Below are 18,957 nucleotides of genomic sequence, written 5' to 3'. Positions count from 1 at the left end.
ATGTAATTTGGTTGTTGCCTCGCTGTCCCGGTGTGTGGAGTGTAGTGTGGTCTCAGTCCTACACGAAAATCGGTCTTTAAGCTTTGAGCTCGCTCCGTAATGGGGAAGGCTGGCTGGTTGACCAGCAACAGACCGTGAATAATAAACAAAGATAAAGAAAGTACATACCAGACAAATAAACTATATACATTGTCAGGGAGGCAAAAAGAACATATAATTAATCAGAAGAAAAGACAACACAGACAGACACAAAATAACTTAACAGGAGGAAAAATGAGATAAAAAAACAGACGGTTGAAGCAATAAGTCAGAACTTCCAAACAGCCTAATGGAACCGCCGCAAAAGCTTTCAACCCCACCATCAATTATACGTATGCATGCTGGATAGGGCGCACCCTTAATTGAATCCAGGAGAAAAACTGTAATGGAGCTTTGAGATTCTACTAACCCACTTCACTAGGTAACGTTTACTAGAATTTCGGCCATGACTCAAGGAATGTTGTTAGTGGGAACCTGTGGTGAAGTCAATGAGGGTAAGAGAAAAAAAGGAAGTCAGGCGGGAGAGGGACACTAAGTGGTATAAAGGTCTGGGTGAGATGGGCGGTGTTTAGTGCGCCTTTAACGTGATTCACTGCGCTCCCTGTCACTACCTTTCCTCCTTTAATAAAAATAGAACTGGGCCAAATGGCACAAGGAAGAAGAGGATGAGATAAAACGAAGAATAAGAGGGACACGTAAGAAGAAAGAGAGAACAGAGGGATGGTGATATGGGGACAAAGGCAGGATGAGAGAGCACAAGGAAGGTGAGAATAGAGCAAAGAAAGAATAGAAGAAATACACAAGACGCTGATATAAAGATGCAGGGAAAATGAAGTGACGCAGGTAAGCAAAAAGGCAAACTCATTGGAATATCACTAATTGCTGTGAGTTAATCAAGGTGTTTTTTTTTTTTCATCATGCGTAAATTCACAACAATAGTTTAACGAAGACAGCTACTTAACTGCTGCAATAATTTTCCAGTGGTTTTGTGTGTAGTAAAACAATAGTAGCCATGACAGTATACAATTGTAGCACCAATAGGACTACATATGAAGACAACCATACTATGTATATACACACTTTTATGGCTTTAAATATGTTGATTTTGGAGGAACGCTGATTATTCATTCAGCGCACACTAAAAAAGGGTTTTCATCTTAGATGTTCTGTCCTCTTACCATGACTAGTTATTAAGACTGTGGTGATAGTAATCGGAATTTCTAACAACGTTTTCATAATCCTACTGAGAGATTAAATAAAGATTCTGCACCATCAAAGGAGAAAAAAGCACCCTTGAGAACTTCATAAATTGTATCCATTGAAAAATAGTCTCTGAAAACATTTCATTTGAAAGAAAATGTCAAGAACACGAACTTAAGAGTCAAGACACTCCAGCAACACACATGGGAAGGTGTGGAGGGCGAGGTGGAGTGTGCGCCTGGCGGCGGCCGCGTCCTGCAAGCTTGGCGGGACGCCCATGTGTTGGTAATGAGGATAAACATCGCGATCGTTAAGTGTCGCACGAAACACCACTCTTCCTCCCCCCCCCCCCTCTCTCTCTCTCTCTCTCTCTCTCTCTCTCTCTCTCTCTCTCTCCTTCACTCACTCCTCTCCTTCTTTCTTCTCTTCTCTTCTCTTCTCTTCTCTTCTCTTCTCTCTCTCTCTCTCTCTCTCTCTCTCTCTCTCTCTCTCTCTCTCTCTCTCTCTCTCTCTCTCTTGCCTAAAAAGCATTGCTTTAAAAAGGCTACTTGCCAATTATAAACACATTACTTCCCTGTATAAGGATATGTTATTATGGCAAGTATAATAAATGTTTCAAATGTTTCAATGTTTCTCTCAAAAATATACCACAACGGCAGACAACTGAGCTTATTCTGGCGATGTGAATATCTAATTTGAAAACTGCACACGGGAAAAATAAACAAGATTACTGGTGTTGCAATCACTGTTGCTGTTGATTTTGCTACTGTTGGACCGTTGCTTATGTTTATGTTGTTGCAACTGCTATAGAGACGATTTTTTATGTTGATGACAAAGTTGTTATTCTTATCGACGATGATCATTCACTATAACATCACCTCACTGAGATTCAATAAGGATTCATGCATTTTGGTGAGGATAATCTGGCCATCACCGAACTATTAGTGTCAGCTGGTAATCACGTCATTTGGTACTCAACGAACGTGCACAAGTAGATAAACTGTTGAATTTCCTGGGTCTTGTAACTTCTTGCGTCTTACCCTGTTAGGGACGCCACAGAAGAACACCAGACTCTACTCACATTCTACTGTCTTCTGCGTTCTCTGTTACAACCACAATGTTCATGTCTTGCTTGATATACATTTATAAACATTCCCTTTGCTCTTTCTCTGTTCTTCCTGCCTGGTGGTTCATCTCCAGTCTCGTGTATCTATATGTTTATTGAAGTTCATTAGAAGGTGAGCAGTAATGACATTACACTCCCAACGAGGTCTAATAGCACTAGTTCTAATCTGGACCACTTCTGGTCTGGACCAGTTCAGAGGGTGCGGTGAACTTATCATTAAAGCTACTTGTGAGCTGCTAAACATCTCTCTTTGTCTATCACATTTCAAAGGGTCAGTCAAACCCTACCCTCTAAAGACAACTTTCCTCCTTCACACAAAACTACATACATTTATTACACACACACACACACACACACACACACACACACACACACACGCGGCCCGGTAGCTCAGTGGTTAGGGCGCTGGTTTCACAAGCCAGATGACCGGGGTTCGATTCCCCGGCCGGGTGGAGATATTTGGGTGTGTCTCCTTTCACGTGTAGCCTCTGTTCACCTAGCAGTGAGTAGGTACGGGATGTAAATCGAGGAGTTGTGACCTTGTTGTCCCGGTGTGTGGTGTGTGCCTGGTCTCAGGCCTATCCGAAGATCGGAAACAATGAGCTCTGAGCTCGTTCCGTAGGGTAACGTCTGGCTGTCTCGTCAGAGACTGCAGCAGATCAAACAGTGAATTACACACACACACACACACACACACACACACACACACTCTCTCTCTCTCTCTCTCTCTCTCTCTCTCTCTCACACACACAAACGCACACACACACACACACACACACACACACACACATCTCTCTCTCTCTCTCTCTCTCTCTCTCTCACACACACACACACACACACACACACACTCTCTCTCTCTCTCTCTCTCTCTCTCTCCATGTTAAAAAGAGACCCGAGATCATATTAATCCAATCAAAACTGTAATATCACCAACTATTTCCATGCACCATGTTCCACTTACAAGGCATTAGCTATGCGAACAAGTACTTCCTATATGAGTAGTGACTTATAGCCAGTTAGTTGGTAGGGACGGGGCCTCTGTAAAGAACTTCACGTGGAAAACTAACGATCAGTAATATTTTTTTTCTTCATAATTGGTAATGTATTCCAGCAAGACTTTGGGAGATGCAGATAAAAATATCGAGATAGATATATATATATATATATATATATATATATATATATATATATATATATATATATATATATATATAGATATAGAGAGAGAGAGAGAGAGAGAGAGAGAGAGAGAGAGAGAGAGAGAGAGAGAGAGAGAGAGAGAGAGAGAGAGAGAGAGAGAGAGAGAGAGAGAGAGAGAGAGAGAGAGAGAGAGAGAGAGAGAGAGTCTGTAAACGCAACACACACACACACACACACACACACACACACACACACACACACACACACACACACACACACTGAATATATTTATAAGTTGTCTAGTTTACTTAGCCACTAATTCGTTCTACTGTCATTGGGATTCATGCTTTCCTTAACATGCCCGTGTCTTTCCAGCAGATATGGAGGAGGCCGCCAACAACGTGTCGGCCATGAGAGGTGACTATAGCTGGGAGCCGCCGCCCCCTTGGATGTTTGGTAGCCAGGAGCAATGCGAGACTTACTACCTGCCCGCCGCTACACCCTTCGTCGACGGTGAGTCATGCAGTGAGTGTATGTAATGCCTTGTCTGTTGGATATCTCTGTATGACTGCTTTCAATGTCCACGTAAATAGTTCTTAGATTCTTGAAATCAAAAAAACTTCTACGGTGGCCTACCAAAAGCAATCAAGATAAGAAGATAAGATTTTTTCCGGCCAGCTTTCTACGTATGCAGAGGGTATGCCTATCGTATACTAGGTAGTGTAGGAGTAGCAGACTGAACGTGTCCATAACATGTTGTGAACTTACATGAAATGATTACTTAACGTACGGAGACAAATAGTGAACTTACGCAACATGGAGGAACGTGTGAAGACGAAATGCGTAACAATAAAGTAAAAATAATAATAATCATCTATTCAGAGGGTTTTACAACAATACATAAAAAATACATACATATATCTAAATAACATTTACTACCTACCTGTATTTCTTCTAGTTTTTGCAGCTGATACAGTGTCAAATTATGACATACGTAGGTCCTACGGTTTCTATCCATCTCTCTCCAACTTTATCTCAAATGTCCTTTCCGACTGTTCTATTGCTGCTGTGGTAGACGGCTACTATTCTTCTCCCAAATCTATTAATAGTGGTGTTCCTCAGGGTTCTGCCCACTCTCTTTCTATTATTCATTAATGACCTTAACCAAACTTCTTGCCCTACCCACTCCTACGCTGATGATACCACCTTCCCACGTCCTTTCAGAGACGATCAACCCTATAGGAAGTCAACAGATCACGCAGGGACGCCACAGAACGCCTGATTTCTGATATTTTTAAGATTTTCGATTGGGGCAGAGAAAATCTAGCAGTTTTCAGTGCCTCAAAAACTCAATTCCTCCATCTATCTACTCAACACAACTTTCCAGACAACTGTACCCTCTTCTTCAATGACACTCAACTATCTTCCTCTTCCACACTGAATATCCTCAGTTTGTCCTTTACTCATAATCTTAACTGGAAACTTCACATCTCATATCTTGCTAAAACAGCTTCTATGAAGTTAGGCGTTCTGAGGCGTCTCCGCCAGTTTTTCTCGTCCCTCCAACTGCTAACACTGTACAAGGGCCTTATTCGTTCTTGTATGAAGTGCTCTTCGCATATTTGGGGGGTTCCACTCACACAGTTTTACTAGATAGGTGGAATCAAAAGCTTTTCGTTTCATCAACTCCCTCCTCTGACTGTCTTCAGCCTCTTTCTCACCGAAAAAAAATGTTGCATCTCTTTCTATCTTTTATCGCTATTTTCATGGTAAATGTTCTACTGATCTTCCTAACTGCATGCCTCCCCTCCTCTTGCGGCCTCGCTGCACAAGGCTTTCTTCTTCCTCTCACCCCTATTCTGTCCAATTCTCTAACGCTACGACTTGTCTCCTATTAAGAGGGAGGTATCGAGGCATTTGCTCTCTAATTTTGGCTGGCGCTTTTCCTCTTTGTAGAGAGCCAGCACTCAAGTGAGCCTTTTCTTCATCTTTTTTTTTTTTCCCTTGGCTGGCCCTCTTCCCTACATAAAAAAGATCATACTGATGTTGCAGGAAAGCAGGCTGGTACTTTCTTCTTAGCACTTCCGGACACTCCATCCCATCACAAAGGATGCTACATGCAAAATGGGGATTTCCTCTGAAAAAGAGGATTTTTTTTCATAGGTCAACCCCTCTAAAACGTCCCAAACACGGTATTCACACGGTGAGTACGTTTCCAACACGTTATATACGTTTTGCATTCATTGACATCATGTTCAGTGCGTTGGTATGCGTTATGAATACGACAGCAATGCGTTCAGGGTACGCTGGCCATCATATTGATGAATACAATGCGCGAGGAATGATTAGAGAACAAATAAAAACGGTCGCCTTACGATTTCTAACGTATCCCCAGCATATGCATAACCTATTGGCCATATACTGGAGTACATCAAGAGCCTTATTGATGCTCAGAAATGTTTTGACTCTCCCTTCGTACGACAAGACGACAACGTACAGAACCATTCTCTTTATCTTGGTACAGCACTGTACTTCAACGTGCCGCTAACGATAGAACCGCGTACCCATAACTTATTTAACGTATGGTGGGCGTATCCCCACCGTTTTCCATATTCTAGCCATACATTTTCTAAATCGTGAAGTGGTGACAGGCATTTAACTTGAGACACCGAATACCGAGACTTGTTGGGTGATTACAAAATATTATTACATGTCATCCATCTATTACAAGTATTGTACAAGTCATAATCCCACACAAAGGTAAATGAATAAAAAAATAGCTTGTCAATAACTCTAAAAAGAATATCGAATGAGAGAGGAAGATAAAAAGAAAGATAAAGAAGTTTGACCAATTACAATGTACAACAAATTTTAGGGACATTAAGAAAATATAGTTCTCATGTGGATTTTATTATGAGGTTGAGTGTGCTGAATCCGAATTTGATAACAATTATTCTCCATCACGTCACATAATTACGCAATTAATACCGATTTCCACGATACCCTAAATGTATTTCGCTCCCAAAGTCAGGTTAAATGAGTCCATTGTAATTAGATTAAAAAAATGTAATGAATCACCATGTTTGTTAGTGTTACGTAAAGTATTAACCTAGATTCTAGTATTTATGTCTTCGTTTAATAAGACGTCTCAGATGTGTCACACTTCAGATTCCAGCAAAAGTCAGCCAGCATTGCAGGACTCCATTTTCCCTTGTACCTGTTCTCCATTGATGCTATATCTTGATGGACCCTCTCACCATGTTCACCACTCACATCTCCTGCATTCTCTGGGAAGAAGGACAGATGAGAATGAAGAAAGTGTATCTTCAATGACATTACATCCGAGATCTTGATAGCATTTGATGAGGCTCTCCACTATACGATCTCGCTGGGACTCTTGGTACTTTCCCAGAAGTCCTTTGCATACATCTTTGAATACATGCCAGACCACTAGCTCTGTTTCATCTATTGTTTGCTCGAAGTCTTCATCTTCTATGAGCTGACGAATCTGAGGTCCTACGAATATGTCCTTTTTAATCTTGCCATCATTTATTTTATGGAAGATCGCCTTGAGGTATTGGAAATATGGCTTTTGATGTTGCAGTGCTTTGGTAAATTGCTTCATTAGGACGAGTTTTATATGCAATGGTGGCAAAATTTTTATTCTTAACTATAGTGGCTCATGAATGACATTATGGCACCCAGGCGTCATAGTTTCCTGAGGTGGCCATTCTGAGCGTACATAAAGTTCTGATCTGGCCCTCGTGTCCCACTTGCAAAGGATGCACATATACTTGATGTATCCAGTTTGTAACCCATTAAGTATGGTTATTACTTTCAAGTCCACACAAATTAGCCACTCGTGCTCATTGTAACTTATGCGGTCTAGAATAAAAGCAAGGTTCTTTCATGTCTCTTAAAAACTAATGAGTGAGCAACTGGAAATGAAGGCATGGTGTTCCCAATGTGCAAAAGAACCGATTTTATGCTGTAAAGAGATCCAATGCATATATGAATAACCTCCCTATTTGATTCATAGGTCAGTTCAAGGGCATTGAATAGACCCCTGATATTATTACAACAAGTAGAGTTGTTTTCCAAAGTGAAGAATTGCTGTAGATATTCAGAACGCCTACTAAATACTGTGATTCGAGCATCACGACATTGTTGCAGACTTAAAGCCTGGTGTTCACTCTGTTACTTAGTAAGTGTTAGATCACGAACTAGATCATAGAGTTCAGGTTGGGTGAGGAGGTGTGGTTTCTTGTCAGATTTAATCTGTGCCACATATGGTTTATCTTGAGATACTGAATCGTCTGAGTTGCTCGTGTTATCGCACTAGTTCAGAGGGTGGCTGTGGTTCAGGAATATCACCTGAATGTCGAACTGGGCGAGTAGCGGCCTCGCTGCACAAGGCTTTCTTCTTCCTTTCATCCCTATTCTGTCCAACTCTCTACTGCAAGAGTTAACCAGTACTCTCAATCATTCATAGTTTTTTCTGGTAAACTCTGAAACTTCTTATCTGCTTCTGAATTTCTAACTTCCTATTGACATGACTTCATTTATGAGGGAGTTATCAATACATTTGCTCCCTAATTTTCGCTAACTCCTTACTCATCTTTCAGAGAACCAGCACTCAAGTGGAATTGTTTTTAATAATGTGTTGCCCTTGGCTGGCCTTCTCTCCTGCATAAAAAAAAAGGCAGACTGAAGATCTGGATAAATCTCGTAAATTATAAATTATGAAAAACTGGAGGATTGCACAAAGAAACGGATGTTATATTCGTGATCTATGCACAAAATACCCCTAGAAAATGATATTTTCATTTCCATTTTTTTCATTGTTATAAAGTGTTATCCAAATTACCAAGGTGGCTTGTGCTGTGAAAAAAAAAGGGAAAACTAAAGACAAACTGTCCTGGAATTTATCAGCAAAAGCCTGACGGAGTGAAGGTAGTAGGAAACCCTTGAGATAACTGAGAATAGCTAGTTTCGTGCGGCAAGGACAGCGTAGGAGCAGTTAACGAGGCTGAAAAAAGCAGTAACCTTAAAGATACTGAGGGAGCTGATAAGAGGAAGACATTGTAACTCCAGTGTGTTTAGAGGTGACGTGTGGAGGCGCCCCGAAACACAAGAGGTGGCACTTACACCACACACAGACAGTAAATGTCTGTATAAAGCCTCGCCACCTCAGAGGGGATGAGAGACTGATGGTTGTGATCCAGTCTGTTTGACTTTACCGAAGCTGACTTAAGAAGAAATAAGACAGCAACTCAGCACATTTATACTCGTAAATAAAAACATCTGAAATCCGACTGGAAAGGAATTATCAGCTATTTTCAAATGTAGTTGCTTCCTCCTGAAATTAATTAATCTTAATTTAAAATTACTTGAAATTCAACAGTTTTAAAAGGATTATAAAGATGGTAATATTGATATTCTGAGAATATATTATCAAGTCAAGACCGTTCCGTGTATACGAATACATTACATATTGATAATTACTAATGGAAATGAGAAGGGATTGTGTAGCAAGCGTCCTGATGCAGGCATGATGAACAGATGTGAAGCTGTGCTGCATCTTTTAGGGATAATTCGATTAATGAAATTCATAAGTAGTTGTCAGCATCTAAATGTTAAGCTAACAACAATTAGTTAATAGAAGAATCTTGCATTAAAAAAAGAAATAGTGAAACGAGTTTGCGATTATATTACATAGATGAACTCTGTTGGTGTAACACGTTTAAAAATGTGAGAAACTCTCCAAATTTTCAAAAAAACGTATTAAGTGACAACATAAGTTTTACACTAAGTGGTGATATTTTATTCGTGAAATAAGATAGTCAGAGAAGAATCATACTACAAGCGATGACTAGAAAGTAAGCATTCAGATGTTCTTTTCATTACCACGGTCATCCTTTATTAACATTCAGATCAATAAAAAAATGGTTGTAGAGTCGCCAAGAAAAAGACTTAGACTTTCTCCTTTTCTGTATTTCTCCTCATGGGAGGATTCTTGTCGTTTATACGTCACAAGAACGTTTACGATAGCCTACACAGAAGCAAACACCCAAAAATAGTGATAGGACTCCAGATGTTATAGAAGAATATTAGTACATGTAGCAGAGAACGGATTAATAGTCATTTTTCAAATTTCAGTTCTTTTGAAAAATATAACAACAAAAGTGTTATAAAAGCTAGAGATGATTAAGATAAAATATTAAACACAGAAAGGGTTAAAAGGAAAATTCAACTTGGACAGAACAAAAAGCAAAAAATGGCCACCATGCCATCTGGGTAAACACAAGTTGAAGAGACAAAGCGTAAAATAAAATTTCGATATTTCACAACTAAATGTCAACTGTCGTTCTAAATCAAAGTTGGTTAGATTACGTGGTGTCACATTCAAAAACAGAAGTTTCAAGTAGAGAGACGAAGAAATGTTCCACTAATGCAGATACAAATATAGAAAGGATGGGTTGGCGGCACGTGATGGTACATTGGGAAGACCAACTAAGCATTTTCTCTGTCTCCTATGGCGTGAACCTCTGCTGCATTAAATCACATACAAAGACAAGGTGGATTAGTTGTCGACTTTTTAGTATTTTTCGATGTGAATAAGGAGGTTTTATTGAAGTGCTTCCAGATGCAGAGGTGCTTAGTTATCATATAGATGTGTTTAGTTAAATTTCGCAAGGGACGAAGAATTCCAGGTACTAAGAACTAAAAAGTATGTAGATATGTGTTGTTATTGTCCTATTCCATACTGATTTCCTACGAGTGAGAGCGCGCCACCAGTATTCGGCCAGCCGTCAGACTGACAAATTTGATTAGAAGACCTTCACCTGCAGGAAGCAAGCAGGTAACTGACACACACACACACACACACACACACACACACACACACACACACACACACACACACACACACACACACACACAAACTTAACATTTCTTGCATTTTTTCTTCGTAATTGTTCTTGTCCATAACCACAACAGTATTACTTTTGTCTGTTTTGGTTACTCTCATCCTCTGTCCCTCCCCCTTCTCTTGGTTCAGTTCGCTTGTATTTTTCATTCTACCTTGTACTGCTGAAGATGAAGGCAGTGGCCTTCGAAACGTCCAGAATAAATACTTCAAGTCTACAACTGTGGGTTTACTGACAAGTTGATATTCACGATAGTGTGATATTCCATTCCCATAATGGATCCCACGATTAGACGCCACCTCTTCCCCTTCTTCATGCTGAATTTCCCGACCCTGGTCACCTGTTTTCGCCACTATGAGAAAAACCTTATTGCTGTAAAGAAGAGAAAGCTGCAGCTGAAGTTCCTGCAAGACTGTGTTCAAGAACAAGTCATCCCGAAGTCGTTCCTGCCGTTCTTCAGATGGAAGACCACTCCATTTCCGGAGTTATCCCGGGTTACCGTACTTCAACACATCGCTCAACTCAAGCGGGAAATTGATAAAATCTATCTGATCCTCCGACGCAACCTACGATATCTACGGAGTAATCTACACGGCAACCTGTTGGATTGTGCTCTAGAATCTACGAGGAACAAGTGCAACTTCGAAGTGAATTCAACCAGAGAACGACTTAATAGAGTGCTTCAAGATTTGTGCAAAGCTAGTGAGTGGAACAATTGTGGGTTAAGTGGCTCAGTGTTAAATTTGTCATCACATGTGTTATCAGAAATAAAAAAAAAACAAGTGTTACAATTGGGTTTATCCTTCACTCTGAAAGCAGGTAAAGATATTGCTGTTGATTTTGTTTCGTCCGTGTGTAATGGTAAATTTAACTTGCCATGTCTTAATGGTTTTATTATCAATGGTTTCTTAGATCATTTTAATTCTTATGATCCCATACCTAAAAGATTCAGGCTTGCCTTAGAAAATCTAAAGAAAAACAAATCCCTACTAATAACCAAAGCAGACAAAAGTAATACTGTTGTGATTATGGACAAGAACAATTACGAAGAAAAAAATGCAAGAAATGTTAAGTGATATTACAACATACGAAAAGCTCACATCCTCCCCTTTGCAGCGCCTCTCTATTCAGTTCAACCTCAGAGTAAGAGAATTGCTAAATAAGGTTTCAAATATCGATGCCAATATGTTCATGCAAATTAATCCTAAACGTCCACACATATATGGCCTACCTAAAACTCAAAAAACTAATACTCCCCTTAGACCAATGATTTCATATTGTGGATCGTTTGGCTATAAACACACACACACACACACACGGCCCGGTAGCTCAATGGTTAAAGCGCCGGCTTCACAAGCCAGAGGACCGGGGTTCGATTCACCGGCCGGGTGGAGATATTTGGGTGTGTCTCCTTTCACGTGTAGCCCCTGTTCACCTAGCAGTGAGTAGGTACGGGATGTAAATCGAGAAGTTGTGACCTTGTTGTCCCTCTGACTATTTCATGCCATCAATTAAAATTTTTCATAATGATGTTTTCCATGCCCTCACTGGCCTAAACCTTCGGAAGGCTTATGGACCTGATGGGGTCCCTCCTATCGTTCTCAAAAAGCGTGCTTCCATGCTGGCCAAACTCTTCAAACTCTGTCTATCGACTTCTACCTTTCCTTCTTGCTGGAAGTTTTTCTAAATTCAACCTGTTCTTAAAAAGGGTGACCGTTCTAATCCCTCAATCTACTGTCCTATAACTTGAATCTCTTGCTTGTCTAAAGGTTTTCAATCTCTCCTTAATAAGAAGATTCTTAAATATTTGTCACTTCACAATATATTATCTGATCGCCAATATGGCTTCCGTCAAAGCTGTTCTAGTGGTGATCTTCTGGCTTTCCTTACTGAGTCTTGGTCATCCTCTTTTAGAGATTTCGGTGAAACTTTTGCTGTCGCGTTACATATAAAAAAGTTTTTATAGAGTCTGGCACAAACTTTTGATCTCAAAACTACCTTGTTATGGCTTCTATCTTTCTCTCCACAACTTTATCTCAAGTTCCCTCTCCTGCCGTTTTATTGTTGTTGTGGTAGACGGCCACTGTTCTAATAAATCTATAAAAATGGCGTTCCTCAGGGTTCTGTCCTGTCACCCACTTTCTTCCTATTATTCATTAATGATCTTTTTAACCAAACTTCTTGCCCTATTCACTCCTACGCTGATGATATCACCCTACACTTTTCCACGTCTTTTCAGACACGACCAACCCTTCAGGAAGTCATCAGGTTTCACAGGGACGCCACAGAACGCCTAACTTCTGATCTTTCTAAAATTTCTGATTGGGGTAGAGAAAACTTAGTAGTGTTCAATGCCCCAAAAACTCAATTCCTCTATCTATCAACTCGACACAAACTTGCAGACAACTATCTCCTCTTCTTTAATGACATTCAGCTGTCTCCCTCTTCTACACTGAATATCCTCGGCCTATCCTTTACTCATATGCTTAATTGGAAACTTCATATCTCATCTTTTGCTAAAAAATAGCTTCTATGAAGTTAGGCGTTCTGAGGCGTCTCCGCCAGTTTTTCTCTCCTCTCCAACGGCTAACTCTGTACAAGGGCCTTATCCGCCCTTGAATGGAGTACTCTTCGCATTCTTTGAGGGATTCCACTCACACAGCTTTATTAGAGAGGGTGGAATCAAAAGCTTTTCGTCTCATCAATTCCCGTCCTCTAACTGACTGTCTCCAACTACTTTCTCACCGACGAAATGTTGCATCTCTTGCTATCTTTTATTTCTATTTTCATGCTAACTGCTCTACTGATCTTGCTAACTGCATGCCTCCCCTTCTCCTGCTGCTTCGCTGCACAAGGTTTTCTTCTTCATCTCACCCCTACTCTGTCCAACTCTCTGACGCAAGAATTAACCAGTACTTTCAGTCTTTCATACCTTTCTTTAGTAAATTCTGGAACTCTCTGCCTGTGTCTGTATTTCCGACTTTCTATGACTTGACTTGATTCAAGAGGGAGGTTTCAAGACATTTGTCCTTGTCCTTTGGCCAATTTTATCGGATCTGTAAAGAGACTAGCAACTGAGTGGGCCTTTTTTGTTTATATTTTTGTTACCATTGACTTCTTCCTCCTCTCTTACATAAAAAATACACACACACAAACACACACACACATTGACACACACACACTCACACACACATTGACACACACACACACACACACACACACACACACACACACACACACACACACACACACACACCCGGTAGCTCAGTGGTTAGAGCGCTGGCTTCACAAGCCATAGGACTGGGGTTCGATTCCCCGGCCGGGTGGAGATATTTCACGTGTAGCCCCTGTTCACCTAGCAGTGAGTAGGTACGGGATGTAAATCAAGGAGTTGTGACCTTGTTGTCCCGGTGTGTGGTGTGTGCCTGGTCTCAGGCCTATCCGAAGATCGGAAATAATGAGCTCTGAGCTCGTTCCGTAGGGTAACGTCTGGCTGTCTCGTCAGGGACTGCAGCAGATCAAACAGTGAAACAAACACACACACACAGGCACTCGCACGCACTTACATACACCCAACCACCCATCCACTCACCCACTCACACACACACACACACACACACACGTGACCTTGTTGTCCCGGTGTGTGGTGTGTGCCTGGTCTCAGGCCTATCCCAAGATCGGAAATAATGAGCTCTGAGCTCGTTCCGTAGGGTAACGTCTGGCTGTCTCGTCAGAGACTGCAGCAGATCAAACAGTGAATTACACACACACACACACACACACACACACACACACACACAGCTGAGACCTGAGTAAATATACACTGAAAAAAGAGAAGTGCATAATCAACAAACAACTCATAGAACAGTAAGTATTATCGAGTCTCGGAGCGAGGAGCAGTTTAGCATTCCGTACAGCAACAGATACAACGAGACACTCATTGGTTATACGTTATGAATTTATTTATTTATTCATTTATTTGTTTTATATTTGCTTTATTTATATACTTATTTATCTCATGCTACTTATTCTCTTATTATATATGTTTTTTTTCCCTAATTCCAACGTTAATAACACCCTCTCAAATTAAACGAAAACACGTGGGCAAGAAACACCAATCTATTGGAAAAATTAACCAGTATTCTCAATCTTTCATCCCTTTTACTGGTAAACTCTGGAACTCCCTGCCTGCTTCCACATTTCCTTCAGCTTTTGACTTGAACTGTTTCAGGACGGATTTTTTAAAAAGTAAACTATACTCAAATTTTGGACAACCCTTCTGACAAGACTTTCTGGGACTGGAAACTTACACAATGAATGAAATTAAAAAGAAAATCATATTGCCTTTTGACAATTATCAAAATGCGTTGGGAGAGGGAACAGCAGAATATTGTCCTTACATTCACAGCGCCCTTCACCAAAGTCCTCAGGACCAGATCAATGAGTCTCACGGTTCGGTTACTTGAAGGGACACGTGGAAAGGTCAGCTTCATGGGTGATGGTGCTGGCCAGGCCACAACTCTGATCCTGGCCAACAGCAGGCGGCCGCTCATCACAGCAAGGCAAAAAAGTGCAGCACCAACATGCACGTCCAACTCTCACTTCAAGACCACTCGGTGAATTCCAAATACAGGAGAGACAAACTGGAAATTCTAAAAAGCTAATCATTCTCAAACCTTAGAAAATTTTGTCAAACTAATATTTTCAGAAACTAGTGCATGGTTTAGATTTCATCTTATTATAAGAATCACGTATCTGATTATATTACAATTCCAATGAATGAGGTGCTTTCTTGACCCAGAATGTCTCTCTCTCTCTCTCTCTCTCTCTCTCTCTCTCTCTCTCTCTCTCTCTCTCTCTCTCTCTCTCTCTCTCTCTCTCCTCTCTCTCTCTCTCTCTCTCTCTCTCTCTCTCTCTCTCTCTCTCTCTCTCTCTCTCTCTCTCTCTCTCTCTCTCTCTCTCTCTCTCTCTCTGTGTGTGTGTGTGTGTGTGTGTGTGTGTGTGTGTGTGTGTGTGTGTGTGTGTGTGTGTGTGTGTGTGTGTGTGCACTGAAAATTATTTCCTTAGGGTGTCGGCGAGCGCAAGTCCTACACCACTCCGCGCACCACAACAGGGTGTAGGGAGGATAAGAAGGTCGTGGGCGCACCTTCATAAACATCACCATTATTCAATAAAAATGACGAAACGATTGTTTTCTTCTCCGTTATGTTCTCCAAAATAAGAATAAAAGCTGGCTCACAGATGCTCGCTTATCCCAAACTTCTCTTCAGTTGCAAGTTCCTTAGATTGTCACTTCACAAATCCATGCATAAATATAAATACATACAGTCTATGTTGGTCTGGGCAGCGCCTAATGAACCAGATATTGTGTGAGGAAGCAATAGTAGAACATTATGTTGGTCAAGCTATTGATGGCTGACTGTCGCTGGTGTCAAAGCCCATCCCAGCTGGTAGGTAAAACAATAAACATTGAAACTATTTACAAAGATTACGAGACGGTTTTGCCTGGCCTGATACACTCGCTCAGGGAGAATGCACTGCGCCACGTCAGTGCCTTTAACCACAAACCCCTCCTGTGGGGGTGAGTTGCCCTTTATCACGTGAATTTTACATGTTCACTTGTAGAATGTGTACTTGACATTCATTGTGTATGGAACAACACACGCAGTGCCCAGTGAAGGAAGGCGTTTTGCAGCTACTTTGTCTATGACTAGGTATGCATGTCTCCCTCTCTTGTTCTACTCCGCAGAATCTAGGAAACAAGTGAGCATCTGTGAGCCAGCATTTGTTCTGGTTTTGGAGATCATAACGGAGAAGGAAAACAATCGTTCTGTCATTTTTATAATGGTGCACGTTTGCGAAGTTGCGCCCACGATCTGCTTATCTTATCTACACCCTGTTATGGTGCGCGGCGTGGTCTTGTCCTCTTACCGCCCTAACTCTATCTTCATATCCCCTTGTTTCTGTTGCTGTCTCTGACCTCCTGCACTGTGGTCCTCCTCGCCTGCCTCCCCTTCCCTGCCTCCTACCTCGTGAGCCGCGGACACTGTGTGCACAGGACAGGCAAGAGCCGATCACTTCCAGTGGAATCCGGATTATTAGCTGTACTGGGAAGATCAAATGACGTGCATTATGTTCTCTTTTGCCTCTTCGATTTACCCTCATTTGATTTTTCATTTTTTTTATTTTTTATTTCTGCAAATCTTTCATATTAATAGTGTATTCATCTCACTTATGTAGAAAATCTATAGCTATTTCAATAGTCTTTCCCTCTTGTAATTTCACGCGATTCTCCACATGCCGACATTTACTGTTCGGTCACCATCTATACCCTCTCACTTATACCTGCTGCTTCTTCACCTTTGCCATTCGGTATACCACGCAATGATCACAAACTGGAAGAGGGGAAAGGGAACGCTAAAGGTTAATAAATACTAAAGAGGAATGCTTTGAGCACAAACAAGACAAACGCAGGAATCAACTCGAGTTTCGGCTTTCCTCTGCTCTACCTTCCTTCCTGCCGCTAATGGAGCCCCTCGTCTCCTCTAACCACTTCCAGCACCAGTTTCGCAGCGAGTGTGCAGCGCAGCTTGCTTGTATTGCAACTTAACTTTAGTCTTTCTCACTTATTTTGCATCAACAATGGGATCTCTCTCTCTCTCTCTCTCTCTCTCTCTCTCTCTCTCTCTCTCTCTCTCTCTCTCTCTCTCTCTCTCTCTCTCTCTCTCTCTCTCTCTCTCTCTCTCTCTCTCTCTCTCTCTCTCTCTCTCTCTCTCTCTCTCTCTCTCTCTCTCTCTCTCTCTCTCTCTCTCTCTCTCTCTCTCTCTCTCTCTCTCTCTCAAAAGAATTTTCTCCGCAGTCCTCCTTAATCCAGTAATCCAGCACTTTACATTAGTGACAGACATCTCAGCAGCGTGTGGTTCTTCATTCATACCTGCGATGCTTATTGTGAGAGAAGCGAGGGAACCATTAATTAATAGATCCTTCAGTAACAGTTAGGTGATGAAAGTTCCCTTGGAAATCATGGTATGCATTCTTGAAAAAAAAGTTTCGGCGTTATATATCAACTCTGAATAGACTTTTAAGGATGCTAATGATGCTTTCACAGATGTTTTCGTGATTCTAACAGTCTTTTGATAAGTATTCTATATAACTAGAGGGAAAAATACCACAAGAACCAGAATAATCATCCATGTGACATTCAAGAACAATCCCAACGTAAGAACAAGGAAGGTGATATTATGAACATTATCAACAAGAATGATTGTATTTATCTCATGATGATCTCCTGAGCTCTATAGATTGAGATCTCTGATGAAATATTTGAAAACAATACAGAACACTGCGATATGTAGTTTTTAAAGATTTATTATATTGTCAGGATTGTTTTTAGATATCAAAGATTACTATTCAGCATCTCACAGGTGTTTAATTGCAATCCGTGTCAAGTATCATGAAACCATTCTTCAGTACATTATGTTAAAATTTGCCAAAATAAGACGTTTTCAGAAGCTTAAAGAATTTACGTCCAAGACAAAGACGTGTTTTGAACTTATTGTTGCCCCTATGTACTGCATAATCCCTACAGAGAAAATCATATATTAAAAACTTCTAAGCATAATGCAGCATATATAGTCTCTGTTTTCGATGGTTACTAACATAATTAATGCAGCTGTCCATGATAGAGCTGCTCTTTTTAGGTACGAGTATATATTCAAAACTGACATTTTAATTCAGTAATGTCACAGACAATCTAGGAAGTCTCTAAAAGATAGATAACTGTGAGTGTTTGTCGCTCAGTGATAGAGTAGTTTCTGCATGTCGCTGTGCATAACTAAGAAGTATAAACTATTGATTGGGCAGTAAATTTCTCACTTGCATCAACATTTCACCTATGCTTTTGTTAGAGCTATCGAAACACCGAATAAACTTTTTGCTGCGCTGGTCGGGTTCATTTTCAAAGTAAGAAACGCTTGTCTTTGAGTTAGTCTCCATGTGAATATCATGTGAATATTATATATATTTTTTTAATTGAACAACGAACTTAAACTATTTGCAGTGTCAGAGTAAGCTTTTAAATAGTTCCACTATAAACTGTATTTTTCTTAATTCATGTCTGTCTATTTGATGCCTTATTAAAAGTTGCATTTTAAGCTTTCTGACGCTGGTCTGGGAAAGTTTTCCATCTGTTTATCAAATAATTTGAATATAAAAAAAAATATATTGGCGACGTTTCCAGTTAGTCCATGTAAAACTGTACCCATTAATCTTATGTAGTATAAGAGGACTGATGGCTAATCCAAAAGGCATACGCTAGATTACATAGTGTCCTGCTGGTGTTGTAAAGGCTATACCATGTTTTCTGGGTCATCGTCCAGGTCTATTTGAGAGAAGCCTGGTTTCATATCAACGAGTTGAACAGTTTCTTCTCTGTTTCTAACAATCTATTCTCTTTTCCTAGACTTCTAAGAAATTCCACTATCACTAATAGTGTTGGTTGGTCAGGGCTAGTATGTTTGTTAA

General features: G+C 40.6%; 1 protein-coding gene across 1 annotated transcript in view; it reads left to right on the top strand.

The window, feature by feature from the left end:
* Positions 1–18,957, top strand: part of LOC123520520 (PDF receptor-like) — a 194,879-nt gene that overhangs the window by 92,248 nt on the left and 83,674 nt on the right. The window contains exon 2 of the mRNA XM_045282844.1: positions 3,881–4,018. Within this exon, the coding sequence (XP_045138779.1) occupies positions 3,886–4,018 (133 nt within the window). The 5' untranslated portion in view covers positions 3,881–3,885. The remainder of the gene's footprint in view (positions 1–3,880; positions 4,019–18,957) is intronic.

Source organism: Portunus trituberculatus, chromosome 47 (assembly GCF_017591435.1).
Source record: "Portunus trituberculatus isolate SZX2019 chromosome 47, ASM1759143v1, whole genome shotgun sequence".
Classification (NCBI taxonomy): domain Eukaryota; kingdom Metazoa; phylum Arthropoda; class Malacostraca; order Decapoda; family Portunidae; genus Portunus; species Portunus trituberculatus.
The sequence above is the reverse complement of the archived record's forward strand: the minus strand, read 5'-3'. Positions and strand labels throughout refer to the sequence as shown.